General features: G+C 40.1%; 1 protein-coding gene across 1 annotated transcript; it reads left to right on the forward strand.

The window, feature by feature from the left end:
• The first annotated feature begins 1,995 nt into the window (after positions 1–1,995).
• Positions 1,996–17,690, forward strand: mmp14a (matrix metallopeptidase 14a (membrane-inserted)). The gene is made up of 10 exons (XM_019262524.2): positions 1,996–2,485; positions 11,123–11,271; positions 11,379–11,501; positions 12,130–12,437; positions 12,534–12,695; positions 12,962–13,101; positions 13,881–14,019; positions 14,192–14,342; positions 15,325–15,440; positions 15,636–17,690. The coding sequence occupies exons 1-10, from the start codon at positions 2,402–2,404 to the stop codon at positions 15,953–15,955; spliced, it is 1,692 nt and encodes a 563-aa protein (XP_019118069.2). The 5' UTR covers positions 1,996–2,401; the 3' UTR covers positions 15,956–17,690.
• Positions 17,691–19,453: the final 1,763 nt, after the last annotated feature.

Below are 19,453 nucleotides of genomic sequence, written 5' to 3' on the forward strand. Positions count from 1 at the left end.
GTTTCAAACCTGATGAAATGTTTGTTTTTGAACACAAGGTGTCAGTGTCGCTTTACGCAAACTTCACTTTTAATTCATAAAAAAGTAACTAAGTAGTCTACATTTACCTTATTTATTTAAGTAGAGTATTTACATTTAAGGTTATTTTCATTTTAGCTTTGGAAGAAAAGTATTCGTGAATTAATTCCAACATTAATTCATGTTGGAGCCAAATACTGATGATTTTTATCAGCTCTGGTTCCTCAAAATAGTTAGCAATGAACAATATTGTGTCTATAATTAATCATAAATCATAAAAGAAAAAAAGACTAAAGTAACTAAGTAGTCTACATTTACTTATTTATTTAAGTAGAGTATTTACATTTAATGTTATTTTCATTTTAGCTTTGGAAGAAAAGTATTCATGAATTAATTCCAACATTAATTCATGTTGGAGCCAAATACTGATGATTTTTATCAGCTCTGGTTCTTCAAAATAGTTAGCAATGAACAATATTGTGTCTATAATTAATCATAAATCATAAAAAAATGTGTCAGAGAAACTTAAAAAGACCAAAATAACTAAGTAGTTTGCGTTTACTCAAGTACTGTGAATATTAATTTGAAGTATAGTATTTTTATTTGAATGCTTTTGAAAGCTGCTTTTCCAGACATGTTTTAAGACATATATATAATAGCTGATGAATCAAACTACACTCACTACAACTTACTATAATTACATAGATGCTTCCAGTTTCAAGTTGAATATCAGACCATGACTGATGATGATGATGATGATGATGACGATGCTATAAAAGAGAAACTTTCCTCCTCCATCAGATCAACATGAAAACAGTCTTCTAGTGTTTCTTTGTGTCATACAAAAGCTCACACAAGTGAAGTAACAACAAGTAAAACGCATGTTGGTGTGCAGGGAGACTTTAAGTAAAAGTAGTAGTGCTATATATTATCATATTGGATTGACTGATGCATAAATATGTAACATTTTTATTTTGTTTACAGCAGAGCTCATTTACTTTTCATACAGTTGAGTAGCTAATCTGTATCTTTCTCACTGTGTACATTGTTTATATGGTTTTGTAGTTACTTACTATAGCTGGGACATACATGTAACAGTGTAATGTGGCTTTCTGGATGCAGGACTGAGAGAAGACGGGAAAATTTCAAAACTGTGATATTGATTTTCTTACTTAAAGCATCAAAGTTCCATCAGTGAATGTAGAAAATGCATCGTTCAACCTGAAAACAGACTGAACTGATCAAAGCATTGTCTGTTTTTGTACCAAATCATAATGAAACAAAACTATAATCTTAGCCTATAATCCCTTCAGAATGGCACAGTAATATCTAGAAGTGGAAAGTAACTAAGTACATTTACTCATGTAATGCTCTTACATTCAATTTTGAGGTAGACTACTTTACATTAGTTTATAGTATTTCCATTTCCTGCTACTTTAACTTCTACTCCACTAAAACACAAAATATAATCAATAAAAACATAAGTCATTAACAAATTATGGTGCATTATAAAAAGAAGTTAAAGGTCCAGTGTGTAGAATTTAGTGGTTTAAGTTTCAGATTACAACCGACTGAAGACCCTTCACCTCACCCTCTCGAGAACTCTACAGTGGCTGTGAAACTTGTGAATGGTTCATAAACATAACACTTCTTCCTTTCAGGCGATTTTTACACGGATGAGAACAAAGTTATGAATATTATATTTCATTTCTGTCGACAGATACACTTAGATTTGACACACTGCACCTTTAAGACACGATAAAAACACATGAGAGTGGAAACAAACACATTCATGCTTCAATAATAATAACAATAACACTTTTTACTAGTAAAAAAAAAATCTAAGTGCTTCTCCCACCTCTGGTTACTTCTGTATCATTCATGCATTATTGATAAAGCTGCTCAGCAAAACAAAATGACGTCTGCACATCTGGAGGAGGACCCAGAGGAAAATCCATCTCTCTCTCTCTCTCTCTCTTCTGACCACGTCCACACACGCATCAGACAATCCAACCAGAGGGACGGGAAGCCAAACTATGAAGCTTTAGTTAACACCAGCTGAGCATTTCTCTCTCTCTCTCTCACACACACACACACGCCGGATGATTCTCAGTTTGCTCGGTGTTTTCGACTCTGCTGCTCTGACTTTTTTTGTTTTGTGCAGAGAAACTCATCTGGTGCGTTCAAAGTCTCCATGCGGAAAGCAGAAAAAGTGCTCTGCCACGTTTTAGAAGCATAAAGGAGCATCGATCTGATTTTTATTTTGGTTTTTATTTTTTTTCCTTCTTCTTTTTCGGTGTTTGCTGTCAGGACGGCGGGACTTGTTTAGAAAGTTTTTTAGTTTTTTAGTTTTTTTCCGGGGGGGCAGTTTGCAGAAAGAAGAATGCTGCCCCAGCTCCTCACCCTGACCTGTGCTCTCTGCTGCTTTGGTTTTACCTCCGTCACTGCAAATGTACTAAAAGCAGAGGTAAGCCTAATGGAAAATCACTTTTTATCTACTTTAAACAATGCAAAGTGACACATGAAGGAATTTAAAACGTTGTTTTATGTGTAAACAACTTCATTTTTTGCCATTTTTCCATCTTTTAAATGTTATTTGAGTTGTTTCCAATCACATTTTTCTGGATTATATAGATTTATAGTGTTCTGCATGTGAAAGTCTACATATATTCTATTGTGTTTATATCAAATCATGACAGGGAGTTATAGTTTTACTGATTCATGTGCTGTCTTTCTACTGTTTACCAGAGTTTCTCTAATCTTGCAACAGCAGCGAGGCAGGAACTGTTTATGTCGCCCTCATGTTTATTCTCCCTCCAAACAGTCCTGACTGAGAACTGTTGAAAAGAGAAGAGACTGTAACAAGAGATGAAACTTCATCCAAGAGGGAAAAAAATGTCATGAGTCTTAACTCTTGTGGCTTGTGAAGGAGGAGGAGGAGGAGGAGGAGATGGAGAAAGAGGAGGAGGGGGTCCAGCCATGCAGGGGCAGTTTAGAAACCTCAGCTGGGCTGCTTTGTTCTGGTGGGACTGGGGAGGGGGGGTTAATGGTTTTCATCTGCCTGTGTAGACGGCACAACAAGCTGGACATGAGAGGGAGACTGTAGGCCTGAGGCGTCAGACCCGGAGACACCAAAGTGCAGCTTGGCCCTCGACTAACAACATATTTTGTCGTCAGGTCTCGTGCAGCTCTGTAAATGATTGGGTACGAGCTCCCACGGGCGCCTCTGGTCTCAGCCCCATTTCACATTTGCTCTGTAGGTAGTGGTCATTGGGATGTTTGATGTGAGTATTTACAGCTCAGCATCAGCGTTTAGTCACATCAGTCGGGAAGTGTCGATATAAGGTGTTTCTGTAAAAGGACAGGATGCATCAGCTGTCACAGGAAATTGATTCACAGAGCAAAAAAACATAAGGTATCCAGAAGTCTGTGCTGTAGTTCTGTGTGGACAGGATGCACAAGAGAGTGAAGGAGGACCTTAGTCACTGACCACAAGTCGCTGGCGTGTGACTCAAAGCCAGACATGGTGGATAAGTCAGAGACTCAGACAGTTTATAAGAGGCCGCAGGCAGCTCCCCTCCTGCGGCGAACGCACCGGAGCGGTGATGAATGTCTGTAAACAAAGTGAGAAAACACATCTGTTTACAGCAGCGTCGCCTTCGGCAGCTGGAGGACAATACCTCTAACATCACTGCTGCAGTGCTAAAGTAATAAAAACCAGCAGGGCTGGGGGAAGAAGAGTGAATGTCTTGTCTTGATATATATCATGTGTGGTGCTTGTCAGACATAGCAGTCAGTCCTGATGTAGAAAGAGGATAAGAGTTAATTATATGGGTCAGGATTACATCACCTGGGAGCTGTATTTGAACCCTGTGATCAGGGTGTCTGTGTGTGAAGAAATCAGACTAAAACTGGATAGGAAAAACAAAAGACGCATAAACAACCGAGTGACATGAAATGTTTAATTAACGTCGATGAAGTTCCTTTCATGGGATTTTCGGGGGTTGAGAAAGAAACTGAGTCTAGAGGAATTTTGTGGTTTATCAGCGTTGGTCAACATCTGAACATCCATCTCTGACTTCACCCTGACAAACTAAACCCACTTAATCCACGCTGAGTTAAAAGAGAAGCTCCACCAATAAGAGAAGTAAGACTTCTTCTTCTTCTTTTCTCTGGAAACGAAGCCTCTTCGAGTACCTTTGTGGCCTCCGGGCATCTGTTTTCATTCATGGATTTTGCCTTGTCTAACCTTTCTTTGCTTAGTTGGACTTTGTGGGCAAAAGGAAGTGGGTAGCAATGAAAACAACGGGGTCTAAAACAGGATCTCTCCGTATCTGGATGAAAAAAAAAACAACAAAAAAATCTGGAGATTTCCCGTTGCCATCTGGAGACACATGTCTGGTGATCCCTAGCAGATCTAGTCAAAATACATCTGGGTTAGATTCACTTTATCTCGACTGGAGTGGCTGTTGACGTAGCATCAAAAGAAAAACCTTTGCTCGAGATCTGGTGCATGCTGCTCTGACAGGGAGAAAAATGGTCTGTCTTGTTACCGTAAAAGACATCAAAGAAAGAAAGTTTCCACAAAGTTGCCATCAGTTTCATCTTTAGTTTTCAATCCGACATGCTCAGCTGGTTGGATATGACTAAAGTTGAAGATTTGGCCAACCAGCTGGTAGACGTAGAGAAACTACAGGCAGTGCTGGAAAGTAACTAAGAGTATTTACAGTATTTTATACTTTTAATCGACATCTAAATGATTATATTAGCTCATAAAAGTCATTGTACAAACTTTGGAAGAGATAGTCTTTTAGTAAAGTTACACCTTCATAACAAAATTTACATAGTTGACCAGAACAATCGCAACTCAAGGTCTACTTACTAGCTTTTTTCTTTAAACTTTTATTCACATTTCACAGTCTTCATCAGGGGACGGGTCAGCTTTTATCACATGTCCTAAGTTGTAGTCATAGCTACAGTACGTAGACAACATTAAAAATAAAACTAATGGGCCACTCTGCATGATAAGTACCTTTTTTGTTGATATAGTATTTGCTATATACTGTTCTTTCCATCCCAAAAAAAGGTCTAATTGAGTATTTTCACACTTACTTAAGTAAAGGATCTAAATACTTCATCCACTACTGCTGAAATGTCAGCTTATGTTGTGACAATAGGGCCTAAACAGTTGCATGAATTGTTGGTCAAAGGTTTTTACAATCCTTATTCATTCCAACGTACATCAAAGTTTTATCAACACAATGTATTTATCGTTTAGTAAAAGTACTCATTATGCAGGTTTTGGTTCTGGCTCTTTAGCCAGCCAATTGGATTTTTCACAACTTGTTGACACAATAATTAATAGCTCGTAACTTCTATATTCTTAATAATTAACAAATAATAAGTATAAATAATGTCCGAGTATACTCTATCAGAAAGTAATGCCCATCATCTTAATGCTGTAACTGGTCTAAGTGGAGCTGATTTCTCCGGGTGGGAAGTTTAAAACAATTTTAGAAGATTTTGTATGTAACATATTGAAGTAACTAGTAACTAAATGTAGTGGCGTAACAAGTATAAAGAAGCATAAATTGGAATACCTCAAAATTGTGCTTAAGTAAACTTTTAGTTACTTTCCAATACTGCCTCACGGTGCAATGCACCTTGTTTTAAAGGTGTTTATCCGCTGCAGACAGACGCTGTATAAAATGTGTATGAATGTGACAGTTATCGTTGGCTCGCGTCAGCTAAACGAGGTTTCAGCGGATCAGAGTGAAACTATCGGCTGGTTTCATGCCCCGTTGACCTGTTTCATCCAGTAGAAATATAAAAAAAAAAGGATTGCGCCGGGCTGATGTGGGTGCTAACTGGGTCACAGACGCCAAGAAATGATGGCAATGTGGGATTCAGCCGCTCATGAGCAGAATTCCCAGTTTTTTCCGTTGGCAACGCGCAAGAGGAACAACTGACTCAGTCCCTCATATTTAAATTCAGCCATACTCCAAACCCCTCTTTCTTTCTCCCTCTCTCTCTCTCCCTCTCTTTCTTTTACTGCCCTTCCTACTAATGTCTTTACCTCTCCCGCGCTAATGTAACTCTGCGTTTTAGATCATCTTCTTTCGCCTGTCCACCTTCTTGTGAGATTTACGTGCACAGAAAACAGTGACAGCAGTAAAAAGCAGTGGAGGTTTTAAACAAATGGTGTTTTGACACTTGGCAGCATTGCTATACACAGAAAGACAGCGTTTAACAGACATGTTACCGCGCTACTAAGTGTATAATACGCTGAATAAACCTAAATCCAGCTCTGTATATAAACTCACATCCTCACTCCTATTTAATTCCTCGTTTCTTTGAGTAAATATTGTATAATATAGACAGACATCCATATGATAGACACAGTTTCACTTCCTCTCAAAATATTTCAACAATTTTTCCACTGCAGCTATAAATCCACAGAGCACTTCTCATTTTGTTTATAGCTCTACCAGGAAGTTGTGGGTGTTTTTTTAAATTTTTTATATATAGTCCATCCAGAAAACAAATGACAATTCATGAAAATGTGAGTCAGAGTGTAACAATAGATGCCACACGCACGTCCTGTGATGGCATGACATCACGTACCTGCTGCCCTCCATCCTGATCACGTCTTTAAATCGCTGATACTCGATGGGTCTAAGTGATTTTCTTTGCTGTGAGTTTCAGGTTTATCATCTAGTTTGTTCTCAATAAATAGGTCCTGCTGTACTTGATCTTGAGGCCATAGCTTGTGCAGATAATCTGTGTTACTTCGAAGTTAGCAAGAAGAGAAGTGGCAAAGCGCTCTGTTAGTTTTATAAATCATGAAGGGAAACTTCATCTAATTTCTTTAGAAACTCTCCAGTAGACACCAAACTGTTATATCCAAAGCTTTATTCAGTCTGGTTTATTGGTTAAAAAACAGGTTTCGACCACACATGCAGACACAGTAAAAACAGATTACACCTGGTACTCTGTGTAGATTATAGACCAGAGTTAGAAAAGGAATGGAGGGTTAATGGGGGCCCAGCCATTAAATGTTGCCCCAGGCCCCCTTATAAATGAATGCAGCCCTGATGAACATTAAAACGCTTTTGCACAGGATTTTCACAGCAGTTATTATTATTATCAGTTGCATTGGCCTTTAGAGAAATGAAAACAGTGTTTTTGGTTATAATTTGCATTGGCCTTTAGAGAAATGAAAACAGTGTTTTTGGTTATAATTTCACAAAATATTATGCCATATTTTCTAATAATAGGCATAATTTTGTTGCAACAGTCCCCCTGGTATCAGTATGCCGCTGCAGCTGTACAGAGCACCGCACCTGCTTCTGTTTTAAGATGTTTAAAGTGTCTTTAATCAGTTTGATTACCAATAAACATCTAATACTAATATTAGAGCTGCAACTAATGATTATTGTAACTTTTGTTAAGTAATTGATTAAAAAATCTGCCATAAAAAGTCAGAAAAAAACACTCAAAATACCTCTACTGTTCAAAGTTTTGAAGTTTTCATATGTAAATCTAATTATTTGTGCAAGTGATGATACACCTTTATGGAAATAGAGCTGCAACTACAACATTCTTAATCTGGAGGTTATTTTTTGATTAAGTTATGATTATTTGAGTGCCAGAAAAAGTTAAATATCACATTTCCTATCGCCTAATTTGTCCAGAGCAAAGATAAAGATGAGAAAAGCAACATATCCTTTTATTTACAAGGCAGAAATAATTAAATATTTAGCTTTTTAGCTTTAAAAATGGGTCATATATGATTAAAAAATAATAATTTTCAGCTCTACATTAGATATTAAGGTCACAGTACGGTCACACACATGTATACATCACACAGCTGCACCAAAACGACCTCTTCCATCAACTTTACATCATGCTGCTTGTGTTTCAGTGTCTGTGCATTATACATTCAGACCTCACGTCACTGCGCACACACACTGCACAGACCCGGGAGTGTGTTTACCAAACCAGTAGCCAGCCCTTTGACCACACATGGCCGTGTAGCGAGCTACCTGGCTACCCCCGAGGCCAACAATACCAGCCATGTACAAGTCTCAATAAATAGAAGCTTTGATGGTGGCTGCCGGGAGTTCCAGGGAGGAGGGGTGCATGCCGGGATACCTGGCGTCCCAACCGGAGGTGGTGGTGGTGTGTGGAGTAGTTTCGGGACTAGAGGAGAGAAGTGGAGGTCTTGACGGTGTGGGGGAGACTTTTCAGGGCAGTGTTTTTATAGAAGCAGACGCGTCACCACACTGGAGCCACAGCACACACTAGCAGCAGTCAGCGGAGGGGACGGAGAAAGGATTCGAGGCAGATCGAGAGAGTCAGGAGATAAATTAGATTAACTGGATGCTTAAATAATCCAGAGAAATCTTGAAGAAATCGTGAGGCTCGGACATGTAGAGATGGAGAGAAGGGGGATAAGTTGCCCCTCTGCAGGTCGTCATAAGTGAACCTTGTTCTCTGGCCTCTCTGCCCACCACAGTACTAACAGTAGCTGTGTGTGCCCAGGCAGCATAAGGCCAGGTAGTCCTGCCCATGCAGTTGCTACATTTCCATCCCCCCCCCCTCACTGCTTTTCCTCCTTCACTTGCCGAAGGAAGGCTTGACGAGAAAAACAGCACCAATGGTGGAATAAGGGAGATAGCTGAGGTTTAGATGACGCTAACAAAAGAATTCGGGGGTAATTCCACCGACGTGGATCCGTGGTGGAGTTGAAGATGAGCGTTAACTCTCTGTGATTGGAAACACACGGTTCAAGATGCAGCTCAAACAGCTAAACTGTGTCTAATGGTCAAACTCTACCTCTAAAGCACACTAATTCTGCCCAGCGTTAAGGTCTGACCCACATCCACACTTCCATGTAAAACCACAATGTGTCATTTTTACACTGTGGAAATCAAACCAGTTGGATATAACGTGTTGAATCGTCGTCTAACGAGTGAAAAGTAGAATTATGACTAATAAAATGCACACTTCCACTTGTCATTTGTGGCTGCTAGAGGTTATCTGTTTCCTCCCTGAATATTTGACTGACAGATACCAAAATGAACCAACTCCAGAAAGAGAATAAAAGCACATTCCCCTGTTAAACTATTGCTTGAAAGGGAAAATATCCAATCAGTAAAGAAGTTAAAGAAACTGAATTAAATCTTCCGTACATGCTATGTTGAGTCTCTTGCTTGCCACTTGTGCCTACATGTACCAGGATGCATTGCATGTTAGCTTCTGACACCCAAGCCCATGTAGGAACCTAAATTAACTCCTGGGTCCAAATAAAAGTTACAAAACGTTGACGCCAAGCAAATAAAATTTCTGCGGTTTGACCTCCATTTCTCGAAAGCTGAAATAGTTTGTAGCTCTTCTTTGACAACAACTACATCGCTGCATGTGTCCAATATAGTTCTGGTGCTGAGAGATAAACAGATTTCAGCAGCTATTTCTTGGACACTGAGGAATTTATTGTTTCGATTGACTACATTTACCATCAACACAAAACGTGGCAAATTTTCCCTTTTAAAGAGAGTCTTAGACCACCAGCGACAGGCAGTGGAAAGAATAGGCTGGCCTTTCATGTGTAAAGATAAATAGTGGTGGTTTTGGTTGACATGAGGGCAGACAGAGAGAGGAGGAGGAGGAGGACAGGCAGACGGTAGCAGGGACTAAAGCACTAAAGCTTTGAGTAAAGCAAATGTTGCTGAAAATGTTGTTTTTTTCCAGCGTTTTGACCGCCAGTTGTCTTTGGCTGCGATAGTCTAGACAGACTTCTGGGTCATCGTGACTGAGATGACATCAGTGTTTGCAGATTGTGTGTTTTATTTGGCTTTCAGTTCCTCTTTATGACCCCACAACAAAGTTTCCCGTAACAAGTTCAGCATAAATCGAGGGGGCATGTGAGGATTTGCTTTTTAAGAGTTCATAAACGGGATTATGTCACAGCGCCATGAAGAAACGACAATAAAGTTAACATGCTGAGTTACCTCGGGGCGTGTTGGCTGCTGTGGAGGGTTTTAGCATACAAAACCCCACGTACATTCACCCTTTGTCACCCTTATTCACCATGCAATCTGTGTGATACAACTGAGCTCAAGACAAGCAGGTCCAAACAAGCTCAGAAGGTTGACTGGAAGTAGAAAAACACCCACAGGTTCATACAAGTGGCCAGTCCTTTCTGTTTTGTTGACGACATTGACGTGTTTTCAGATGGTTTTCATGATGTTTCTGGCAAGTCTGACTAAGAGCAACTTCTCAAGTAAAACAGAAACAGAAGAGGATGTTAATCATGTGTTGCAACACTCCAAATTACTGCTTGAATAAAGACCTATCACTGTGTTTTAGCTGATTAAAGTATTTTAGTTGTTTGTATTATATGGAAATATAGACACATGTACCAAAACACTGTATACTCAGTGTAGCAGCCAAGATAAAGGAAGTTTTTAGAGGTTAGGTGTCCTGAGATTTTGATTTTGCTACTTGAGATAAGAAAGACGACCATATGCGGTTATATCTTTGAGCATTCCCGCCTCGTTTTGTGCACAAATAATCATCTTATCTGCCCGGTTAGATATTTATTTATATCTATTTTGTTGAACTTTAGTGAGAAATGATCATTTCTGCAACGCACAATCACAAATTTTATACAAATTTTAGTAGTTTGTTAACCAACAATCACCAAATTCTTCTCACGTTCTATATATTTGATATTTTTGGATAAGTTTCAGTCAGAGTGTCACAAACATTGTGAGGTTGTTCAGTTCAGTCCTCATCACCGTTGGAGATGCTCTAAAAACAGAATAATCATTATATATGTAATGATACAGGATGCCACAGTAAACACTGTAATGTTACTTCAGGTACTAATTCATCACTTCTCTGGAGAATAATGAATAATGAACGCATGTCTGTTTGTGTAATTTGTCAAACTTTGCGGAATATATTTATTATTTTCCGTGACACGTCTTATCTTGATGGAGAAGCTTCTTAACATGACAAGACATTTAATCCCCAGTTAGATATATCTTATGGAAATGCATGTCATCATCATTTTCTTCTTTTTGTCTGTCTCTTGTAGGCTTGGCTGCAGCAGTATGGCTACCTGCCTCCAGGTGATGTCAGAGCCCAGGCCATCCGCTCACCAAAGTCCATCGTAACAGCGATATCAGCCATGCAGAGGTTTTACGGTTTGACTGTCACCGGCTCCATAGACTCCAACACGATAGAGTGAGTCCTTCGAATTATTCCTCATCATTTGATTTGACCTGAGATTTAAAAGATATTTTTAAGAAAGCAAGGCTGCTTTTTCACAAAATAAATGTTGCTGTTGCCAGGGCGATGAGCAAGCCGCGGTGTGGCGTCCCAGATAAGTTCGGCCCGGAGCTGAAAACCAACCTGAGGAGGAAGAGATACGCCGTGCAGGGTCTGAAGTGGGACAAGTCTGAGGTGACCTTCAGGTACGTGACTACGCTGTTTGATATTAATATAATTATTTTCCAGATGAATAAACCGATGATTTGATCTATAAAATGTTTGGAAAATGGAAGAAATGGAATTAGAATTTCTTATCAAAGTTGAAATATTCATATTGCTTGATTTGTTTGTCCAACATTTATATATATATAAACATATACAAGTATTTTCTATCATAGAAAACCAATAAAAACTAAAAATAATCATATTTCAGAAACAGGAACCAGTAAATTTTTGCATTTTTGCTTAAAGAAGAGATTAAACTTGGTGCAGATTCATCAATGGACATGTCAATCAATCAGTGGATTAATCAATAAAGTCTAAATAATGCTTCAGCTGTCCACAGAATATTGCGCAAAAGAATAAAAAAACATTGTTAATAACTGGATTTTAATTCCAAAATTAATCCAAAGCGTAATTTCTTAATAATAGTGGAGAAATCTTCTTTATTCTCCATTTATTTAATATAGAGACACCTAAAGTCTGCAGACTAATCTGCAGCAGACTGATGTTTGATATTTTGTGCTAAATGCTTTTATTTTGAAGCCCTACAGTAACATTCCTTCTGTCCATCCCAGCCTTACCTCTCTGTCTCTGCGCTCTTTATAACAGCATACAGAACTACACCCCTAAGATCGGCGAACGTGCCACAAACGAAGCCATCCGAAAAGCCTTCAAGGTGTGGGAGAGCGTGATCCCGCTCACCTTCAGAGAGATCCCGTACAGCCACATCAGAGACAAGGTCGACAAGTTTGCAGACATCATGCTCTCCTTCGCCGAGGGTTTCCACGGTGACAGCACGCCCTTCGACGGCGAGGGCGGCTTCCTGGCTCACGCTTACTTCCCCGGACACGGCATCGGAGGAGACACGCACTTTGACCTCGCTGAGCCGTGGACAACAGGGACTGCCGACCAGGGAGGTAAGAGAGCGAAGAGGAGACGATGAACTGTAGATCCTGGAAGAAACATAAACTAGAAACACTGAATTTTATATGTTGATCTCTCTCTCTCTGAAGGTAATGACGTCTTCCTGGTGGCCGTGCATGAGCTGGGTCACGCTCTGGGTCTGGAGCACTCCAACGACCCTTCTGCCATCATGGCCCCCTTCTACCAGTGGTTTGATACAGAAAACTTCCAGCTCCCAGACGATGACCGCCGGGGCATCCAGGCAATCTACGGTGAGTTGTTCTCCAAGGAGATATATTTGCAGTTATGTCATCCACAACCCCAAAAAGTGAAAGGTCAGGGAATCTCCAAAGTCAGCAGGATGTATCCTCTGGGTACAATGAATGTGTGGACTAAATTCCACGGCAATCCCTTCAGTAGTTGTTGGGATATTTTAGTCTGGACCCAAGTGAGTCAACACAGTAGCACAGTAAATATGTTGAGTGGTCTTCCTCCACATTCACTATTTCGCTCTTCTCTCACGACATCTTTCCCACAGGAACCAAATCTGGGGGTCCCCCTCCTCCCCCTCCACCACCTCGACCCACGAAGGCGTCAAGCCCAGACCACGGCCCAGACATCTGTGAGGGACACTTTGACACCATCGCTATCCTCAGAGGGGAAAAGTTTGTATTTAAGGTACAGGAGGGCCCTTTTTTTATTATTATTATAGACTTTCTCCCCACAGCAGGCGTTCTGTCCCGGTAAATCACGACAGCGTGACAGCGTGACAGCATCTGAATGGAATTCAGCCGTCGTCATTTTTATTATTTACACAAGTGCTTTTCCTAACATGACATGACAGCACGTCTTCTGTGCAAAAAAAAAGTTTGTTTGTCTCGTCTAGCTCCTCAGACTCGACCTACTCATTCTAGCTTTCACAATATATATAGTGCTCCTTCAAAATAAAATGATTAAATTATAAAACTTAATCTCTGGAACTACATTTACTGCACATTTATAGATATATTTGTTTTGTTTTTTAATATTTTTGAAAGGATGGTCGATGTGTAGCAGTTCAGCAGAGCTTCACTGTGAGATAAAAATGAACAAACTCTGCTATTTTCTGACACATTTTAATGAATGTTTCATGAATAATATAAAACAGGGTTACAACTGACTGCCAAATCATCTCTCGATAACTTTTTTGATTTATCAATTAAAACTTTTTTGCCGTTAAAATGTTTAAAAATTTGTGAAAAGGTCTTGTCTTCATGTTTGCAGATGTTCAATTTACTAAGTTTACAATTTACTTGTATTTTTCTCAGATCATCAAGATTTCTGGCAGTTAGTTTGATGCCAATAATCTAATTATTTAATCACATTTCATGTTATTCAGACAAATTAATCCTATGTTGGAATCAAGTCTGCGTATATTTCTAATCTGTATGCGTGTGTTTGTGTGTGTGTGTTTTCAGGACAAGTGGTTTTGGCGTGTGCGTAACAACAAGGTGTTGACAGGTTACCCGATGACTATCAGTCATTTCTGGAAAGGCCTGCCCGCAAACATCAACGCCGCCTACGAGAGAGACGATGGGAAATTTGTCTTCTTCAAGGGTAGGTTCCCTCTGGGGTCAGATTGAAACCAGATTTACGACGACTGCAGCCGCTGGAATGACGAATATCACGTGTTAACTGTCACGAATGTTCTTCTTCGATGTCTGATCGCTCCCTCTTTCTGTTTTTATGTCTTCTTTCCTCCTCGTCTTTCTGTTCTTTCCATCTCCAGGTGACAGGTACTGGGTGTTCAGCGAGTCCAACATGGACAAGGATTCTCCAAAGAGCCTGAAGGACCTGGGCACCGGTCTACCCAAAGACAAGATCGATGCTGCTCTCTTCTACACACCAACAGGACAGACGTACTTCTTCAGAGGCACCAAGTGAGTCCGTCAATTCAGGGTTTAGTTGGTATAATCTGATCTGAAGCTTATTTTACATTGTACACCTGTCAAAACAATGTTTTTTATTTCTATGGAAACATTCCTGCAGCCTTCATTTATAGATCTAATCTCTTCTAGAGTAGTCTTAACCTGTTACTACTTGTGCTTTTAATGCGTGTATCTGTGAGCCGGAGGCAGCATCCCACATCTCAGTCCTCTGACTCACGCTTTATCCTTCGTGTCTTAAATTCAGTTGCAGTTTTACACATGTAGCAGCGCAGACTTTCTTTGTTCTTATACATTTTTTAGCATTCGTGCATGTATTTAGATTAAGAGAGAAGGAGCTTTGTGATTACACATTCAACATCGTAAACTGCTGAGACGCCTCAAGCAGCATCATCTGGGGGGATTTTAGAAATGCCGAGTCAACCCCATCCCCCTCTTTGACTAGCCTCCAAAAAGGTTTTAGATATTCTCACTAATATTTCCCGTTGATTTTAATACTTGACACATGATTGTCAAAATGCTGCTTCAAAGTGGAACCCCATTGATTTTTACACGTTTTACACATTAGACGCACCAGAACGGTGGGCGGTCGGGTTGCATTGTGGGTAATGTAGGCATCAGGTTTTGGAAGAAAGGGAGAACAATGCATGAAATAAAAAAAGACGACGTCTCTGGTTCTGCTGCTCGTCCTTTAATGCTAGTCGGGAATATAAGTTTGGTAGAGAAACAATAAGTCTTCTTTGTTTAATTGAGTCCAAATACAGTTAAAAGATCAGAGCACGCCTTAAAGACTACCCTGTTTAATTCCTGTGTAACTGCTGAATATAAATGTCTCCTCGGATTGTTAAAACGCCCACGCCAAGGAAATGAACTCTGCTGTCCGCCTGCAGCAGCCCTGCATCTGCCGTACGGTTTATGAGTGGTTTCATTAGGACTGTAGATCTTTAACAGTCCTGTGTCTTTGTGTCCTTTGCAGGTATTACCGCTTCAACGAGAAGACTCGCACCGTGGACACTGGTTATCCGAAGCCCATCAGCATGTGGAGCGGCGCGCCAGATAACATCAAATCTACCATCATGAGCGAGGATGGATGTAAGTTTTCCACCTCATTTAACTGAACATGATCCAAGATCTTAGAGCCAGACAGATCAGTTCATCAGAGTCAAGCATTCTCAAACGTTTCTCAGTTCCAGTTGCTCAAATTTCAGTAATTTGCAGCCACGTTGTTGACGTACGTAGAGAGCAGTTCGAACCCTCCAAACTCATAAAGCGTTCTGTTTTCCTCAGCTTACACTTATTTCTACAAAGCCAACAAGTACTGGAAGTTCAACAACCAGTACATGAAGGTGGAGAGCGGCTACCCCAAGTCTGTGCTCAGTGACTGGATGGGCTGCGAAGGCGACGAGCCCAAGAAGGGTCGGGAAGAGGAGGTGATCATCATCGAGGTGGAAGAATCGCAGGGCGGCGCCGGTCCGGTGGCCGTGGTGATCCCTCTCCTCCTACTGGTGCTGGTCGTGGTCACTCTGGGAGCGCTTTTGTTCTTCAGGAAGTACGGCACGCCTCGGCGCCTCCTGTACTGCCAGAGATCCCTCCTGGACAAGGTGTAGACAGAGCGACGGGAGGTGATTGACAGACTGCCACAGAGGGACAGAAAGAGAGAGGGAGAGAGAGAACGAGGGCCGAGGGTGAAGACGGAAACTGAGATGGGGGAGGGAAGGGGGGATTTGGAAGAGGAGGAACCGGAGAAAAGACAGAAGAGATGGGGGGGGGGGAGAAGGGGGACGGTGTGTTAAGTCTTGGGTGGTTTGTACGTGCCACAAAAGGGAGAAAAGAAAAAGGCCCTAGAAAACTGAAATCAGGAAAATGTGTATTTGTATGTTAACTATTTACATGTACTGTTCTGTGTGCAGAGATTAACAACATACCCGCGATCTCACATAGAGAAGGGAAATATACAAAGAGACTCATGTTCATCATCAGCGACTTCCTCCCGCCTCTCCTCTCTCACATTAAAGAAAAGAGAAAAAAAAAAAAAAAAAGCACCCCTCCTTCCTTCCTCTCCTTTAACTGGACGACTCCAGCTGAACTGCTGTCTGATTCTTATTTTTGAAATCTCTGAAATACATTTCATGCCAATGGTGGGGAGGGAATCTCTTGAATCCATCGTTTTTTTTTTTGGCAAAGTTTGGCTCATTTCCTGCTTGTCTTTGATTTCTTTCTCTACCACTAAGTAGGGCTGGGTGTCAAACCTCATACTCCTGCACATAGCTTTAAAAAACAAGTCGGTATTGAATGTCTGGTCAGATTTATGACCTTGCTTCCGTATTCTTTGATCGAGTAGATCCAGATTTAACAAACTTTTGTTTGCAATTTTGTTTTTTGTGTTTATTTCTCGAGAACTTTGGCTTCTTTTGTCAATAGAAAACAAGGATTAATGGTCATATTTCTCCATATAGAACACTTTAAAACGATGCCTAGCCTTACTACTAAGAGGATTCTCTCCTGTCTAAACTCTAGAGTTGTTCAGTTTTAGTTATAATCACCTGCCCACTCTTTGGATGGTTTCGATGGAGCTGAGGTATAATAAGCACGCCTCGTATGCACAGTGTTTAGTATCGATCGATGCAGACGTTTGAACGTGCACGGACGGTTCTTGTGGTACAAAAACTAGGGGAAAAAAAACTTTTCTTTCAGTGCAAGCAGTCAGATGGGAAAAATATTTCTTTAAAAAAAAAACACACAAAAACAAAAAAAAATGTGACTTTATCTCACAGATGAAACATTCCAGTACATTTGTTGTCGAATACGAGCAGAGCTGCTCGTCCAGATGTGTCAGTAAGCGGTACAAGTTTCCAACAATACGGTGCAATTCTTTTTTTAATTATTATCGTTGTTATGGGAAATTGTTGTTATTATAAGTATGGTTATTGTTATTATTGTTCTCCAGGTAAAGTTTTTTTTTTTTCTTTTGTACATTGTCATTCGGAGTCCTGCTGGACAGAGGCATAACGTGACAATGGTGGAAATGAATCCCAGTTTACACTCGGCATGTGATGAATTAGATCAGATCAGAGGGCGGGTAAACGTGACGTTACCCAGACAGATGTTGGCACAGAGTAACAAGTAATGCTATTTATGAACTTTAATGGTGCTCGATGATTTTTGTTTTACACAAATCAAAATTGAAGGTGAATTCATTTAGTTAATAACAATGATAATGGTAATGATATTTATAATGATGATCATATCAATAAAATGGAATGACATTTTTTTTTTCCTGCCTGTTTTCACTTTTGTATTTCATTAGATAAAGTGAAATTAAACTATTTTCTACAAACAGTCCAACTATTTTTTTCTCCATTCTTTCATAAACTCAATCATCTCACCTGTATCTGAACATACACACACTTTTACAAACAGCTTTTTGATATTATTATATTATATTACTCCAGTGCAGAGAAGAACATTTTATTCTTAACTCTAAATATCTGTGGGAAGATTTGAATTCAGTTCAATCAGTTGAAGAATCACTGTGAGCTAACAGTCTTGTTGTTATGAATGCCTTTCAGAAACCTCACAAATTCACATTGGTCACGCCAAAAGCACATTTGATTAATTCCTGAAAAGATATTTTAATGTTTCAACAACTTGGCTGAATCTCCTTGATTGAAACAGCATCCTGATTTCATATTATATGATACAATAAGGTACTTCACACACCTGTTTGGCTCATAAACAACCATTTACACACACAAAGAAGGCAAAATTGTTGACATCTTTCAGTGTATCGCACTCCAGTATAACAGCACCGCTCACTACAACCTCAGTAATAAACACAGAGTAGAATTATCACCTTTTTGCGTCAACAGAAACTGGAAATATCACACGCTGTTGTATTATATTATACATATGGACCTCATACAGTGCACAGTGAGTGCATGCTGTAATCTTCATAATACACTATTTCATCAGTTCATTTTGGTCTAAACAGCGCTATAGCTGTATTTAGTTGGACCATACTTTATTTTGAAAATCTCAAAGTTAGAGGCCAGGCGTGGCTCTATATTTCTTCCTGAAGTGTGTTTGGAAAACAAGTTTGTTTGGGATGATTTCATCATTGCACAACAGGTTAACGTCTGCTGTTTTTTGTTTTTTTCCATTTCTTTCTCGTCCTTTGTTTTTGTGGAGGATAAAAATGTCCATCCACACCATAATCGGTTAAAGAAGTTACATCTTAAAGTTTGTTATTTTGTTATTTAATTGTTCATTTGGAGCCCTTAGATGGACAACAACTACTCTTCTTACAGCGTAACTCAATAAAACAACAAATGTTTACACTTCAGCTACAGTTCAACAGTAATCTCTGCGTGTTAAAATGAAAACAGATGAAAAATGACAAACATAAACTGATGAAACGCAAAAAGTCTGAATATTCATCTTGCAAACACAGTTTAAAAAAACATCTTTGTGTTGTTTTATAACACACTAAGCTGTGTCTGCAGTGTGTCTTCACCTCCTGACCTCCAGACCTCCAGACCAGGTGGAGGAGGACCCTGCTGGAGGGCCCGCAGATGGAGCAGTCTGGATACAGTTACACCACTGCCGGTTGTTTTGGACTTGGAGTGGCTGGCGGGTCATGTGCCGAGGAACGAGTCGGAAAAAATGATGGAACGGTCACATTTTTTTAGAGGAGCGCGTTCCAACTGAGCATCTGGTATTTTTGAAACATCTGAAGCTCTCGGCCCAAACCCGGCTGCACTCTGCATGAGTGTGTACTGAGTGTGTGTGTGTGAGTGTGTGTGTGTGTGTGTGTGTAGGCCTCTACAAAAAGAAGAAGTTCACAGCTCTTAAAATTAATTGTGAAGACGTGAATTAAAGGAGAGGTGAGAGAAGTGAGGAGGGCAGTGATTATTTTATTGGCTTGGAGATATTTTCCCCTCTGCTCATTTCTATTTAAAAAATCCTTTTGCAAGCAGCCTCCCTCCCCTCTCCTCCCCTCTCCTCCCCTCTCTCTCTCTTATTTCCTCACCCACTGCAAAATTGTTCTTTTTATGAGGCTTCAGTCTCAAACCACTCCTCCCCTCGCCACAAGTATCTCTGGTCTG

This window comes from Larimichthys crocea, chromosome I, assembly GCF_000972845.2.
Source record: "Larimichthys crocea isolate SSNF chromosome I, L_crocea_2.0, whole genome shotgun sequence".
NCBI lineage: Eukaryota > Metazoa > Chordata > Actinopteri > Sciaenidae > Larimichthys > Larimichthys crocea.